General features: G+C 53.8%; 1 protein-coding gene across 7 annotated transcripts in view; it reads right to left on the reverse strand.

Moving 5' to 3' along the window:
• The window catches only part of ripor2 (RHO family interacting cell polarization regulator 2), a 399549-nt gene that overhangs the window by 18454 nt on the left and 366298 nt on the right, over positions 1-14797 (reverse strand). For all 7 annotated transcript variants that reach the window (XM_072509637.1, XM_072509644.1, XM_072509638.1 and 4 more), the window contains 4 exons: positions 14157-14319; positions 11405-11540; positions 9212-9373; positions 7610-7765 (listed from right to left, as the gene is read on the reverse strand). In XM_072509637.1, coding sequence (XP_072365738.1) covers positions 7610-7765; positions 9212-9373; positions 11405-11540; positions 14157-14319 — 617 coding nt within the window. The remainder of the gene's footprint in view (positions 1-7609; positions 7766-9211; positions 9374-11404; positions 11541-14156; positions 14320-14797) is intronic.

Raw genomic sequence — 14797 nt, forward strand, 5'->3', positions numbered from 1 at the left:
GGTGGAGGTTGGGGAGGGGGTCCGTGCTGGGGTGGAGGTTGGGGGTTGGGGAGGGGGTCCGTGCCGGGGTGGAGGTTGGGGGTTGGGGAGGGGTTCCGTGCCGGGGTGGAGGTTGGGGGTTGGGGAGGGGGTCCGTGCCGGGGTGGAGGTTGGGGAGGGGGTCCGTGCCGGGGTGGAGGTTGGGGGTTGGGGAGGGGGTCCGTGCCGGGGTGGAGGTTGGGGAGGGGGTCCGTGCAGGGGTGGAGGTTGGGGGTTGGGGAGGGGGTCCGTGCCGGGGTGGAGGTTGGGGGTTGGGGAGGGGGTCCGTGCCGGGGTGGAGGTTGGGGGTTGGGGAGGGGGTCCGTGCCGGGGTGGAGGTTGGGGAGGGGGTCCGTGCCGGGGTGGAGGTTGGGGGTTGGGGAGGGGGTCCGTGCCGGGGTGGAGGTTGGGGAGGGGGTCCGTGCCGGGGTGGAGGTTGGGGGTTGGGGAGGGGGTCCGTGCCGGGGTGGAGGTTGGGGGTTGGGGAGGGGGTCCGTGCCGGGGTGGAGGTTCGGGGTTGGGGAGGGGGTCCGTGCCGGGGTGGAGGTTGGGGAGGGGGTCCGTGCCGGGGTGGAGGTTGGGGGTTGGGGAGGGGGTCCGTGCCGGGGTGGAGGTTGGGGAGGGGGTCCGTGCTGGGGTGGAGGTTGGGGGTTGGGGAGGGGGTCTGTGCCGGGGTGGAGGTTGGGGGTTGGGGAGGGGGTCCGTGCTGGGGTGGAGGTTGGGGGTTGGGGAGGGGGTCCGTGCCGGGGTGGAGGTTGGGGAGGGGGTCCGTGCCGGGGTGGAGGTTGGGGGTTGGGGAGGGGGTCCGTGCCGGGGTGGAGGTTGGGGAGGGGGTCCGTGCCGGGGTGGAGGTTGGGGGTTGGGGAGGGGGTCCGTGCCGGGGTGGGTGATGGGAGGGCAAATGAGTTGGTCCACCTGGCCAGGTGCCAGCCTCCAACAGTTGGACCCATGCGGTCCATGCCACCTGGCTGGGGGGAGGAGGGGATATGGGCAATGATGACATGTCGTCGTTCCTCTCCCCCCCACCAGGTCGTCATGTTTTCAGATCATCCAGCGATGTTGGCCGCCGTGGTGGCAGCCGCTCATGTCTATGTTGCCCTGGATGAGGAGGAGGAGGAGGAGGAGGAGGAGGAGGAGCGTGCCAGAGAGGCGGCGCAGGCTGCCGCAGAGGGGCAGGCGGCAGCCGCCCAGGCTGGAGGGACACCTGACCGACAGGACGAGGAGGGGGAGGAGGACGTCGCGGCCCCACGGCAACGGAGGCACCCGAGGGCGCCCCGTGTGTACCGGCCCCGGCAGTCATACCAGGACCTCACGGACCGGGAATGCAGGAGGAGACTCCGGATGAGCCGGGAAACCGTGGCACACATCTGCCACCTGCTGGCACACCTGTCACCGCGTGGCACTGGCGGGGGACACCCTCTCCCCGTGTCCGTCAAGGTTACGGTGGCCCTGAACTTTTATGCAACGGTGTCATTCCAGGCACCGAGTGGGGACCTGTCCGGCATATCGCAGACATCGGTGCACCGGTGCATCCGGGCAGTGACAGATGCCCTATATGCCATGGCGCACCGCTACATCCGCTTCCCCGTGGACCGGGCCAGCCAAGATGCCCGGGCCGTGGGCTTCTCTGCCATTGCCGGGTTCCCCATGGTCCAGGGCGCGATCGATGGGATGCACGTCGCCGTGCGGCCACCTGCAGATAACAGGGCCGTGTTCACTAATAGGAAGGGGACCTATTCGATGAACGTACAGGTGGTCTGCGACCACGGCATGATGATCCTGCACGTCTGCGCCCGTCACCCAGGCAGTGTACACGACTCATTCGTGTTGTCGCGGTCATCCATCCCCGGCATGTACGAGGGACGCCATCCCCGGCTGAGGGGCTGGTTGCTGGGCGACAGGGGCTACCCATTGCGATCGTGGCTGATGACGCCTATACGGAGGCCACGCAATGAGGCGGAGAACCGCCACAATGATGCCCATGTAGCGACAAGGGGAGTGATCGAGAGGTGCTTTGGCGTGCTGAAGATGAGTTTCAGGTGCCTGGACCTCTCTGGGGGCGCCCTCCAGTATCGGTCAGATAGGGTCGGCCGCATCATTGTGGTGTGCTGCGTCCTGCACAACATAGCCCAGCAGAGGGGCGATGTGCCGCAGGCAGAGGAGGGCGGAGTGGAGGAGCAGCAGGAAGAGGCCCAGTCCTCCCCAGATGAGGGGGATGGGGGCAATGGTCAGGGCAGACGGGGTAGACACAGACGGGTGGCTGTCCACCGTTACCGGCTGGCCCAGCGGGCACGGGACAGGCTGATAGCCGCCCGCTTCACTGACTAGATGGGCGTGGGAATCGGGTAGTATGGCCACAGACCGCACACCATGACAACAGCCGACCACCCACACCCACCACCCATCCACCCACCCAGCACCCTCACCCCCCTCCCCAACCCCACACACCCCACCCGCATGCACATCACCCCCCCACTCCCAATTGCCGATCCACCGGCGGCACAACGGGCCGGGCTCACCCAGTTGCGGGTGGACGCGTGTCTATCGCAGGCCATGGAGAATGATGACAACCCGCCTCCGATGAGCTCCTGGCTCTACATCGTTGGACTATGTCTGACCCATGGCCACAGTACCACCATCCACCCGGACCATCCCTGCATGCGGCTGTGACACTGCAGCGCACGGTCCCGTCCTCTGCCCGGGGGATGTTGATGGCGGCCCAGGGGGAAGGGGGCAGGCTCACCTGGGGCTGAGGTAAGACCACCCCTCACACACACACTTGCGCTCAACGTACATGACACCCCCGCACACTTTGGACAGAGCACAAAGGCAGCTTCGGTAGGTGTAACATTGACTTTAATAACCAAAGGAGTTCATGCATGTGCCCTAGCGCCTAAAACTCATCTGTGCCCTGCACCCGTGCCAACTTACTCAGTGTCTAATTGTTTAGCCTTACGGGCCCTTTGACTACGTCTACGTGGTTCCCCAGACGGTACAGCAGAACTGGAGGTGGACTCCTGTGATTCCTGCCCTCTGACACTGGATCCCTTTGGCGGCCGTTTCCTGGGGCGTCCTGGCCTAGATGGGCCAGGCTGCGGCCCGGGCGACTGGGATGGCGAGCTGCCAGCCTGTCCTGCCCGTTGCCCACCCAATGCACCTGGGACGGAAGGGGGGGAGTCCGAGGTGTCGCGGTGTACCGGGACCTCCCCTACAGAGGGAGCCGGGACGGACCACACCACCTCCTCCTCCCTTGGGGTGCCCGATGGCCCCCAGGCCTCTACATGGGTGGGGGATGCGAACGGACTGGCCATCCGACGCGCCCCCGACATCTGGCGCTGCCAGTCCTGGAGGCCCGTGCTGGTATCGACAGGGGTCTGCAGGTTTGCAGCCATGGAGCCCAGGGGGTTGTCGAACCCTGTCTGCGACAGTGCGACGCCAGCTCGCACATGGCCACTGGCGCCGATGCCCTCAGCGATGGCCTGCTGAGACTGGGCCATGGCCTGCAGAGACTGGGCCATGGCCTGCAGAGACTGGGCTATGGCCTGCTGAGACTGGGCCATGGCCTGCTGAGACTGGGCTATGGCGTTGAGCGCCTCTGCCATCTGGCGCTGGCACTGGCTCATGGCCTCCTGTGAGAGGGCAGCCATTTCCTGGGCCACAGACGCCGCCTGCACGGAAGGCCCCAGGCCTCGCAAACCGTTCCCCATGTCTGACACCGTCGCACCCATTGCCTCCACCGCGGACGCCACCCGTGCGGTGTCAGCCTGGGTGGCACGCATGACCGGGACCACTCCCAGCTCCTGGACGCGGGTGGACTCCTCCACCTGCGACCGCAGCCGCCGCAAGCCACCCGTCACCCTATTCGCTCGTCTCCGTGTCGGTGGTTGCATCGGATCTATGTGTGGGTGTGGTAACTGCAGGAACCCGGGATCCATCTGGGCGGCAGATGTTCGCTTGGCCTGGGCTGCCCTCCGACCGCCCGGTCCCTCTGCTGCTCCTACCTCCACCTGCTGTACCGGGACGGCTGTGTTGTGCGCACCAGTGAGTGTACCAGACGCCTCATCACTAAAGTGCCCAACCGTGGTGAGTGTTTCTGCGATGGTGGAGGGTGTTGGTGACAGCAGTGGCGTTGTGTCGTGCTCTTCGTCCCACTCTGAGTCCATGGCACTTTGGGGTGGGGGTTCGTCTCCACCCATCCACTCTGAGTCACTGTCCGGTATTTCGTCTTCCCGGGTAGGGGTGTCCTGGGTAGTGGTGTCCCGGGTAGTGCTGTCCCGGGTAGTGGTGTCCCGGGTAGTGGTGTCCCGGGTAGGGGTGTCCTGGATAGTGGTGTCCTGGGTAGTGGTGTCCTGGATAGTGGTGTCCTGGGTAGTGGTGTCCTGGGTAGTGGTGTCCTGGCTCGGATGTGACGGGGGCCTGTGGCTGCCCCCCTCATCGCTGGGTGGTCGCTCCCGCACGTGACGGGGGTGTCGTCTCCCTGTTGCTCCAGGTCTCTCCGTCTCCCGTGGTCTCCGAGGGGCATCCTGCGGGCGTCGCATGCTGGAGGGTTCGGGTCTCTCCGTCTCCCGTGGTCTCCGAGGGGCATCCTGCGGGCGTCGCATGCTGGAGGGTTCGGGTCTCTCCGTCTCCCGTGGTCTCCGAGGGGCATCCTGCGGGCGTCGCATGCTGGAGGGTTCGGGTCTCTCCGTCTCCCGTGGTCTCCGAGGGGCATCCTGCGGGCGTCGCATGCTGGAGGGTTCGGGTCTCTCCGTCTCCCGTGGTCTCCAAGGGGCATCCTGCGGGCGTCGCATGCTGGAGGGTGCGGGTCTCTCCGTCTCCCGTGGTCTCCGAGGGGCATCCTGCGGGCGGTCTGCATCTGCGGGGATGGGTGCCTGGACGTTTGGTCCTGCGATACACAATGAAGCATGCATGGTTAGACATCAGGCAGTGATCAGGTGATACGGGAGAGGGGGATATAGGGGAGGGGGATATGGGGACGGGCTGTTGGTGGCTCACTTGCTCGTGGGGCCCCGACCTCTGCATCAGCAACCTCCCGGTCCTCAGGTCCGCCAGCCAGTTCCAGGGCCCTTTCCTCGTGTACGGTCAGTGGCCTCTCATCAGCGGGCCCTCCTCCAGTCCTCACATGCTCCCTATTGTTGTGTGCGCGCTTCTCCTGGGGGGGGGGGGTGGTGGCAGGGGTAAAAGGCAACAGTGTTAGGCAGGTATATGAATGCACGCCATCGGTTGCGCGTGCATTGCAGAGGTTAAGGTTAGGGCTGGATTCACTTGGGGATATGGGGGATATGGGGGAGGGGGGATATGGGGGAGGGGGGATATGGGGAGGGGGGGATATGGGGAATATGGGGGATATGGGGGAAGGGGGGAATATGGGGGATATGGGGGAGGGGGGATATGGGGGAGGGGGGATATGGGGGAGGGGGGAATATGGGGGATATGGGGGAGGGGGGATATGGGGGAGGGGGGATATGGGGGATATGGGGGAGGGGGGATATGTGGGAGGGGGGATATGGGGGAGGGGGGGATATGGGGAATATGGGGGAGGGGGGATATGGGGGATATGGGGGAGGGGGGGATATGGGGAATATGGGGGAGGGGGGATATGGGGGATATGGGGGAGGGGGGATATGGGGGATATGGGGGAGGGGGGGATATGGGGGAGGGGGGATATGGGGGATATGGGGGAGGGGGGATATGGGGGAGGGGGGAATATGGGGGATATGGGGGAGGGGGGATATGGGGGATATGGGGGATATGGGGGAGGGGGGATATGGGGGAGGGGGGGATATGGGGGAGGGGGGATATGGGGGATATGGGGGAGGGGGGGGATATGGGGGAGGGGGGATATGGGGGAGGGGGGGATTTGGGGGAGAGGGGATATGGGGGATATGGGGGAGGCTCACCCTGCCTGCTCTGACGAGGTCGTTCACCTTCTTGTGGCACTGGGTGCCTGTCCGTGGTGTTAGGGCCACAGCGGTGACGGCCTCTGCCACCTCCCTCCACAGACGCCGGCTGTGGCGTGGGGCAACTCTGCGGCCGTGCCCGGGATACAGGGCGTCCCTCCTCTGCTCCACCGCATCCAGGAGCGCCTCCACATCGCGTGACTCGAACCTCGGGGCTGAGCGACGGCCAGCCATCAAGTCGGGTGTTGCGGTCGGCTGTTCCGGTCGGGTGGGGGGGAGCTGCGCGGCCTTATGAGCCGTCACGCCGTGCAGCGCGTATGACGCTGCACGGCGTGAACCACTGCGCAAGCGCGGATCCCGTTACGTCGCTGCTAGCCCATTTCGGGCCGCAGACTATCGGCCCATTTTTATGACGTGACGCAAGTGGGATTTGCGCCGTTTTTTGCGCCGATCGGCGGAGTTTCCGCCGATAACGGAGAATTTCGCCCTAGATCTTTATCTATTATAATTTTTTAAATTTTATGATAGCATGCCCATGCCCTGTAGCATTGTTGACCAGAAATGTATAGGTATTAGGAAAATCACTTAGAGGGAGCCTTTGTAAAACTTATGGGGAGAAATTAATTCACAAAGCAGTGCAAATTAATGCTGTCTTATATTAATTCCCTGGGAGAATAGAGCTCAAATGGCACTTTGCAAACCACACAAAAGCATGTATACCATGCCCCTCATGTTGTTAAGTTTAGTCAGAGATGCACGCAAATATAGCCACAATTTCTGTTTGCTGTATATATATGCTTCTCAGGTGTTAGACCAAGGCCCTGTGTGCCTATTTAGTGGGATGTAAAAGGTCCCATTGCACTCTTTTAAAGAATAACAGTGTAGTTCTACTGGTTGCCTCGCCAATGCTAACAAAATTAACCAATCATTCAGCCCACTGTTGTTTATGGGAGCTTGCTTTGTGTAAATTGATTGTCACGTTATCACACAGTGACCACACTTTAAAAGTAATGAAATGGCTGTGAAAGTGTGAAATCTTCCTTGTTTGTTAGTTCAAACTGTGCATTGGCAACGTAACGCTCAGAATGGTTTCAATGATGTGCGGGCAGACTTGAAATTGTTGGGAAGAGATGCAGGGAATGGTTTTAATCCAACCCAGGAAGAATGCAGGGGGTTTGAGCCAGAGAATCACTTTATATCCTGTCCAATTTTACTCTCTACACTGTCGGATATAAAACAAGAAATGGATTTGTATGGGTTAGGTTAAAATTACCTCTATACTGGGCAGATTTAATGAGTTAGCATTCCTGGGGCTGATTCGTGCAACAGGAGCACAGCTTGTGATTTCAGTCACAAAGCATTCATCCCAAATGATTTCCTAGCTGGTAAAGTTCTGTACATTCATAAAATCTACCCTTTAATGCGTGGCACAATAGTCAGGAAATTCTCTCAGATCAGGGCAGGATATGCAAGTATTTGAAGGCCTCAGTGAGTAGAGGAATCAGACAAAGTAGAAGGGAAAATAATGCAACATGAAGGGTATTGAGAGAATGCAGCAAAATAATGAGCAGAAAGAACAATGGTCTGAGGTTTGATGAAGTTAAGGTTAAAGTCACTTTGTGTTGCTCACAGGTAGCGGTCCTTGAATTTACCACACGATAAAAAAAGCAGCTAAAACCATCATTTTGTACCTTCATTTGCCAGCTGTGCTAGGTGATCTTCAAAGTCAGATATGTTGTGACGAGCTAGGTAGTTAGCAAACTGGCAGATGGTTATCACTTCCTGTGCATCGGGGGCGGCGAATGTCTCCGATTTATCGAGCATCTGATTCACGACGGTTCGAAAGACTGGGGATCAGGAAATTGTGTTAAAGCATGGAAAACTCAGAAGAGGTGGATTTACGATTAGGCTCAAATATAAGGGCCGAGATTCTCCGTTCCCTGCCGCTAGGATCGGGGATCACGACCAGGCGCAGAATCCCAGGTCGGGCCAAAAATGGGATGGCCACCAGGCGGCAGAGTCGCCCCCAGCCTCCGCTCCCACCCTGCTGGCCAGAGCTCGCTGGCGGGAACATGCAAACAGCTGATTTGCATTGATTTGGATGCAATTAATGGGCTAGAAACCCGAACCTCTCCCCCCTCCCACCCCTAATATGCTCTGACCCTCACAGCAAGCACTTAATTGGACAGGCTTTTTGGAAGTATTGCCAAGCACAGTCCTGGCACGAATCCCGTATCTGGACTGCCCCTTCCAGCCCTGAGCAACCTGAAGATCACTCTTGGCATAGTGATCTTAGGAAGCCGTCTTTACAAGATCCTCATCCTGGGCGGACCTTTTAAAACTCTGAAGTGACCTTCTCACTCTGAGCTGCTCTGTTTGTTAGCCGATGAGCAGAACAGGCAGTTCATTGACGATGCAAGCCAGGAACACTTTCCCTTTCTTCACATCTGCTCCCTCAGGCCTATGGATCTGACCATCGCCCCTTGACATTCAATAACATTACAATTACAATTTCTGAAACCCCCACTATCAACATCATAGGGGTTATAATTGACCACAAACTGAACTGGACTAGCCATATAAATACTGTGGCGACCATAGAAGGTCAAATGCTCGGAATCCTGTGGCAACTAACTCACCTCCCGATCTCCCCAAAACCTGTCCACCATCTACAAGGCACAAGTCAGGAGTGTAATGGAATACTCTCCACTTGCCTGGATGAGTGCAGCTCCAACAACACTCTAGAAGCTCGATATCATCCAGGACAAAGCAGCCCACTTGATTGCTACCCCTCCAACAAAGATTCAAACCTTCCACCATTGATGAACACTGGCAGCCATGTGTACCATCTACAAGATGCACTGCAGGAACTCACCAAGGTTCCTTAGGCAGCACCTTCCAAACCCACAACCACTACCATCTAGGACAGGAACAGCAGATTCCTGGGAACCCCACCACTGGAGGTTCCCCTCCAAGTCACTCACCATCCTGACATGGAAATATATCGCCGTTCCTTCACTATCGCTGGGTCAAAATCCTGGAATTCTTTCCCTAGCAACACTGTGGGTGTACCTACATCTTAGGGACTCCAGCGGTTCAAGAAGGCAGCTCCCCACCACCTTCTGAAAGGCAACAAGGGGTGGGCAATAAATGCTGGCCTAACTAGTGATGCCCACATTCCGCAAAATTTATTTTAATAAAATGATTACTTTGACTTTGTCATTTAAGTCCGAGGGTGTCCTCTGTGGGCGAGGCCGACTCTACCTGGAGCAGCTGACGGTTTTTGTCTTTACCTGCTTCCGAGTGACCTGGACCCCTCTCGTTCACACTTTTGCCAAAATGGAGACTCATTTGTTTCATCAATCTGTCCACTGGTGCATAAAATGTATTTCCTGAGCGCGAACTCTCTACCCAGCTGGAGAGCAAAGCCTGGTTTTCTCGTAGCTGTGGAACTGCTGTAAATAGACAATTGAATAACACAGTTCAGTATTCAAACTGAACATTAACTGAAGAAAACAAGGCAAAGCTTTTGTGGGGGGTTTGCATCCCTGGGCCAATGGTGAATTATTTTATCGCTTTTCATGAAATTTTTGCAGTCTAATATTTTTTCCCACACGTTACTTTTTCCCTGACTAGTAACTTTGATAACTGAATGGCAAACAGCAAAATCCATTTTGTGAGCCACATAATGTACAGAGTGGATGGAGGCCATTCAACCCATCGCGTCTGTGGAAGCCTTTTTCCTTGACTTTACAGTAAAATGCTATGCTCATGTATGAATCACTCTGATTCCTCAAAATTACCTATTGCATGGCTAGGGTCCTGCCCATGGCGAGAACCATCACAGATGGGACAGAAAACTTTAAGGACCAGTCAAAGGTCTGTTGACTTAAGGTGGGAATTATGGGACCAGAGAATCTCGGCCTAGAGTATGTTTTACAAGCAACAAATTCACTTGTTTTAGCTCCTGCCCTCTGACCTGCCTCCATCTGGGTCTGGACTGGGCCTTGGATGGCAGCTTTGCTAACACCCTTTATTTAAGCAAGATGTTTTTTTCAAACATTAAAAAAAAAGTATTCCTTTCTCAGAGTTACAGAGCCAATGCGCGGAGTGGACAGGGCAAGCCCTTATTCCATCTCCTTGATTGCTCCAAAAACCAATTGAATCCAATTCATGATCCCCACAAGAGAGACATACAGGATCCAAGCCGACAAGAAAAGGCATTGCACCTGGGCCGAAATTCTCCGGCTATTTGCTGGCAGCAGGATTGTCTGGTCCCTGCAGCAGCGCACCCTCTCCTGCGAGTTTCCTGGCGGCGTGGGGTGGCTTCAATGGGAATTCCATTGACAGCAGCCGGAGCAGAGAATTCCGCTGTCAATGAACGACATACCGTCTCCCACCACCGGGAAACACAAGGTTGGGAGGCCGGACAATCCCGCCCCTGATCTGGGGCTTGATCTTAGCCAAAAGGCCAAACATTAACATTTTACTCAGGGATTTAAAGAAAATGGATCTGCAATAAAGTCAAGCTGACCTGCAGTCATCCGTTCTTGCATCCAGCAATTTACGATCATAAGATGTATTTTTTTAAATGTGTTTTTCAGTTTCTTTAAGGGCATATGGAGAAGAAGCACTTCAAGTCCTATCTAAATGTTGCTAAGCGGTGTGCCTGTTGCACCAGCCCTTTACTTAAATATTCCTGTCGCGTGTGTTTGTCAGATTGTCCCTTTATTTAAATATTCGCAATTTACGCCTGTGACACATTCTACTTATTTACATATTAATGTGATGGAAAGGAAAACAGAACAATGGAATTCCAAATTAAAGCAGAAAACTCTTTGGTCTCTGTAATGAGAAAAGACGGTTTAATCCTTGGGGTAGAGGTGGATGATGTTCCTCCCTGAACCCCCATTGAATGTTTGACAGGTGCTGCAAATCTGAGATGTGACTTGCCCCATTTTCCTGGCTCCAGAGAGGTGCATGTTCTGGGTGCACTCCAAGTGCAGCTCCACCCCCTGGCAGGACTATGCATTGGGATGGCAACAGGAGTGATGGAACAAGCCTCCAAAAAATCTGGCATTGGCTCCAATGAGCAAAGTTTAGAACATTGGAGAGTGATATTTGGCTCCAGGGGAACAGAAGAATTGACCATTTTCTAACAGAACCTGGTGGGAATAATGAATGAAGAGCTTTTGACAAAAACAAAGGTGTAATATCCCACACGGGACTAACGGAGTGGGAATGACTGTCTTCCCCGTGATCCTCGCGGAGTACGAGATCTCCTGCTGAGGGGCAGAGGAACTCTATTAACCATTGTATATAAGGTTGGCCAGTAAGGTACCGACCAGAAGAGGAACCCAGTAGGGATCTACCAGGCAGTGTATATACCGTATTGCAAACAAATCTAAGTTCTTTATTTTACTTGGTGTGGACTTGCCGTGTCCTTATTTTGTTTTTATTATTATGGGTTTAAACCTGTCACTTACCTTCTAACACACAATTAATATTTCCTGGTTTCTCTGTGCTGAGCTCGGCCAGGTTTTCTAGTAAACGAGTTTGCTGGGAAATCCTATCCAGCAGATTGTCCCGAATGATCGGTGATGCTTCAAATGATAACAGTTGCTGTGAAATGAAATGAAAAACCATTAACATTTCTCCAGTGTCTACTGTACTGTGGTATATTTAGCAGGTCTCCAAAAAAAAAAAAGTTTTTCTTGAATATAGCAAAAGTAAATGAGATATATGCATTATATCTGCTTAATAACAAGTACAGTTGGACTGTGCAATGTGTGCTTCTAACAATTATGCATTGGCAGGATTTTTGGGGATTGTGTGGTTTCACCCGTCACCCGAATGGAAGGATTATCCGGCTCTTCCCGCCCGCATCACCCAATCCCACAAAAGGTGAGCACCCCGCAACCCCCACCCCACCCCACCACCTCTGCAGCGTGTTCCCCAGTGGCTGTCTGGAGCTATTTAACACTCCACGGAGTATTAATTGGCTTTAGGTGGGACTTTTGCCCCTCATACAGGCTGAAGCCCTGCCTCAAAGAGCCAGCGCCAATCTGATTGGCTGGCACTTCTGGAGCCCCAGCAGTGTCAATGGCCAGCTAGCCCAGAAGGAAAATCCAGACAAGCTCAGATGTGACTGGTACTGGTGAGAACTGGTCCTGTATAACCATAAAATGGAACTCTAGTTCGGACCAGTTCTCCTCATTTCCATGTTGTTCTGCAGGACTGGGACTACAAGCAGTCCCCAGGTTCAAAGTCCCAGAATCCAAATCAGTTAAAAAAATATATATTTTACTGGATGTGGGTGTCGCTGGCTAGGCCAGAATTTGTTGCTCATCCCTAATTACTCCACCACCACCTTCTTAAACCGCTGCAGTGCATGTGGTGTAGGTGCAGACACAGTCCTGTTCGGGAGGAGGAGTCACAATTTTGACACCGCGACAATGAAGAAATCAAAACGCTGTGTGATTTGGAGGGATCTTGCAGCTAGTGGTGTTCCCATCTGTTGCCCTTATCCTTTTATATGGTAGAAGTTCAGGTTTGGAAGGTGCTGCCAAAAGAGCCTTGATGAGTTCCTGCAGTGCATCTTGCACATGGTACACACGGCTGCCACTGGGTGGTGGAGGGAATGAATGTTGAAGGTGGTGGATGGAGTGCCAAACAAGCGGGTTGCTTTGTCCTAGATGGTGTTGAGTTTCTTGAGGGTTGTTGGAGCTGCATTCCTTTAGGCAAGTGGAAAATATTCCATCACACTCCTGAGTTGTGCCTTGTAGATGGTGGACATGGTGGCACAGTGGATAGCACTGCTGCCTCACAGCTCCAGGGACCCGGGTTCAATTCTGGTCTCGGGTGACTGTCTGTGTGGAGTTTGCACTTTTTCCCCGTGTCTGTGTGGGTTTCCTCCGGGTGCTCTGGTTTCCTCCCACAGTCCAAAGATGTGCAGGTTAAGTGGATTGGCCATGCTAAAGTGCCTCCTAGTGTCCAAAAGGTTAAGTGTGGTCACTGGGTTACGGGGATATGGTGGAGGAGTGGGCTTAAGTTGGGTGTTCTTTCCAAGGGCAGGTGCAGACTCGATGGGCCGAATGCCTTCTTTCTGCACTGTAAATTGAGTGATTCTATGACAGGCTTTGGGGAGTAGGGAGGTGAGTAACTCGCCTCACAATTTACAGCCGCTGACCTGCTCTGATAACCATAGGAATTACATGGCTGGCCAGGTTTTTGGTCAATGGTAAACTCCCCGCTGTGGGGAAGAATTTCTTCATTGAGAGTGGTGAATCTTTGCAATTCTCTACCTTTGAGGGCTGTGAAAGTTCAATCAGAGAGCATGTTCAAGACATAAACCAATAGATTTGTGCATTCTAATGAGATCAGGGTTATGGGAATAGTGGGGAAAATGGTGTAGTGGTAGATGATCTTCCATGACCTATTTGAATGGTGGAACAGGCTCAATTGGTTGAATGGCCTACTCCTTCTCCTATCTTCTTATGTATTGTTATGCTTCACCCTGATCAGCAAGCTTACCACAACTGGTTTGACTTCAAGATTAGCTGGAAAAATATCTCGCTGTAAAACCTTAACATGGCGGCTACAGCTATTTTCCACCAAGATTTAGATTTAGATTTAGATTTATTGTCACATGTACCAAGATACAGTCAAAAGTATTGTTCTGCGAACAGTCCAGGCAGATTGCTCCATTCATGAAAAACATCAGACATATGATAGATACACAATGTAAATACATAGACATTGGGTGAAGCATATGGAATATAGTGCTACAACTGTAGGGAAGATGCATTGAGAGATCAATTCCGTTCATAAGAGGGCCATTCAGGAGTCTGCTAACAGCGGGGAAGAAGCTGTTTTTGAATCTGTCGGTGCCTTAAAATGGAACCTAACACTTTAGTGACTGTCTTGTGTTTTGAGGTGCAAAATATGATATCACAAATTGTGCGTCCCTCTCCAATGTCATCGTGGGTTGAAACAGTGTTTGAGATGCCAGGAATAGCCTGCTATTCTTCACCAACAAGACACTTGGTATAACTAGTGCACTTTCAGTTGGATTCACAATGCAAAAACCTGCACAAACATAAAGGTCTTGAAGGAAAATCTGGATTGACCAGAAGACACTGATTATGGTCTGGGAGCTATGCAGTAACAAGCAATCAACAAGCACCTTGAATACATTGGTTAATATATGGAGTTGTCATATACATCTGGACGCATTACCTGGAAAAGCTGTTCTGAATGTTGTAAGTGTTTGACAATGGCAAGGTCGAGATTTTCGTTTCCGGTGGTGAGTGGGAGAGGACTTCCAGCAACACTAGTGCCAACCCCCGTGTCTTCCGTCAATGCCTCACTGAGATGACCTCTGGCATCTGGATGTTTTGAACTGTTGTTATTGAAAGCAAATCCAATCAATTACACAAACCTCAGAAGTTTGAATTGTGTTTGATATCATGTAAATCCACCACGTTGAACAGAAAACTATATCAAAATAATGCACTCTAAAATATGGTTTGGGGATTCAGATTATAGGACTTAACTATACAAAACTGTCGCATTTTTGGATACGTTCCAGACGGGTTCCACTTGTATATTGCAGTCCTCATAATCCCCCCAACACTTGCAGCTTTGACTCCTTCCGAACCTGTCTTCTGCAATTTCTGAAAATACTCCTTTCCATTCTAAGTTGCAAGTTGTGAATTCTCCAAACAGAAAGCTGTTCTTTTAGGGTCACTGCTTTCTCTAGTTTCTGGTGATTTTGATGAAGAAGTGTCCTCGGATCCTCCATTTTCCCATTGCCAAGTCCTAATTTTAACTAATTTTATCTATTTGTATTTTACCTGCTGGCTCCTCCACAACTCCAG

Source organism: Scyliorhinus torazame, chromosome 6 (genome assembly GCF_047496885.1).
Source record: "Scyliorhinus torazame isolate Kashiwa2021f chromosome 6, sScyTor2.1, whole genome shotgun sequence".
In the NCBI taxonomy this organism is placed as follows: Eukaryota; Metazoa; Chordata; class Chondrichthyes; order Carcharhiniformes; family Scyliorhinidae; genus Scyliorhinus; species Scyliorhinus torazame.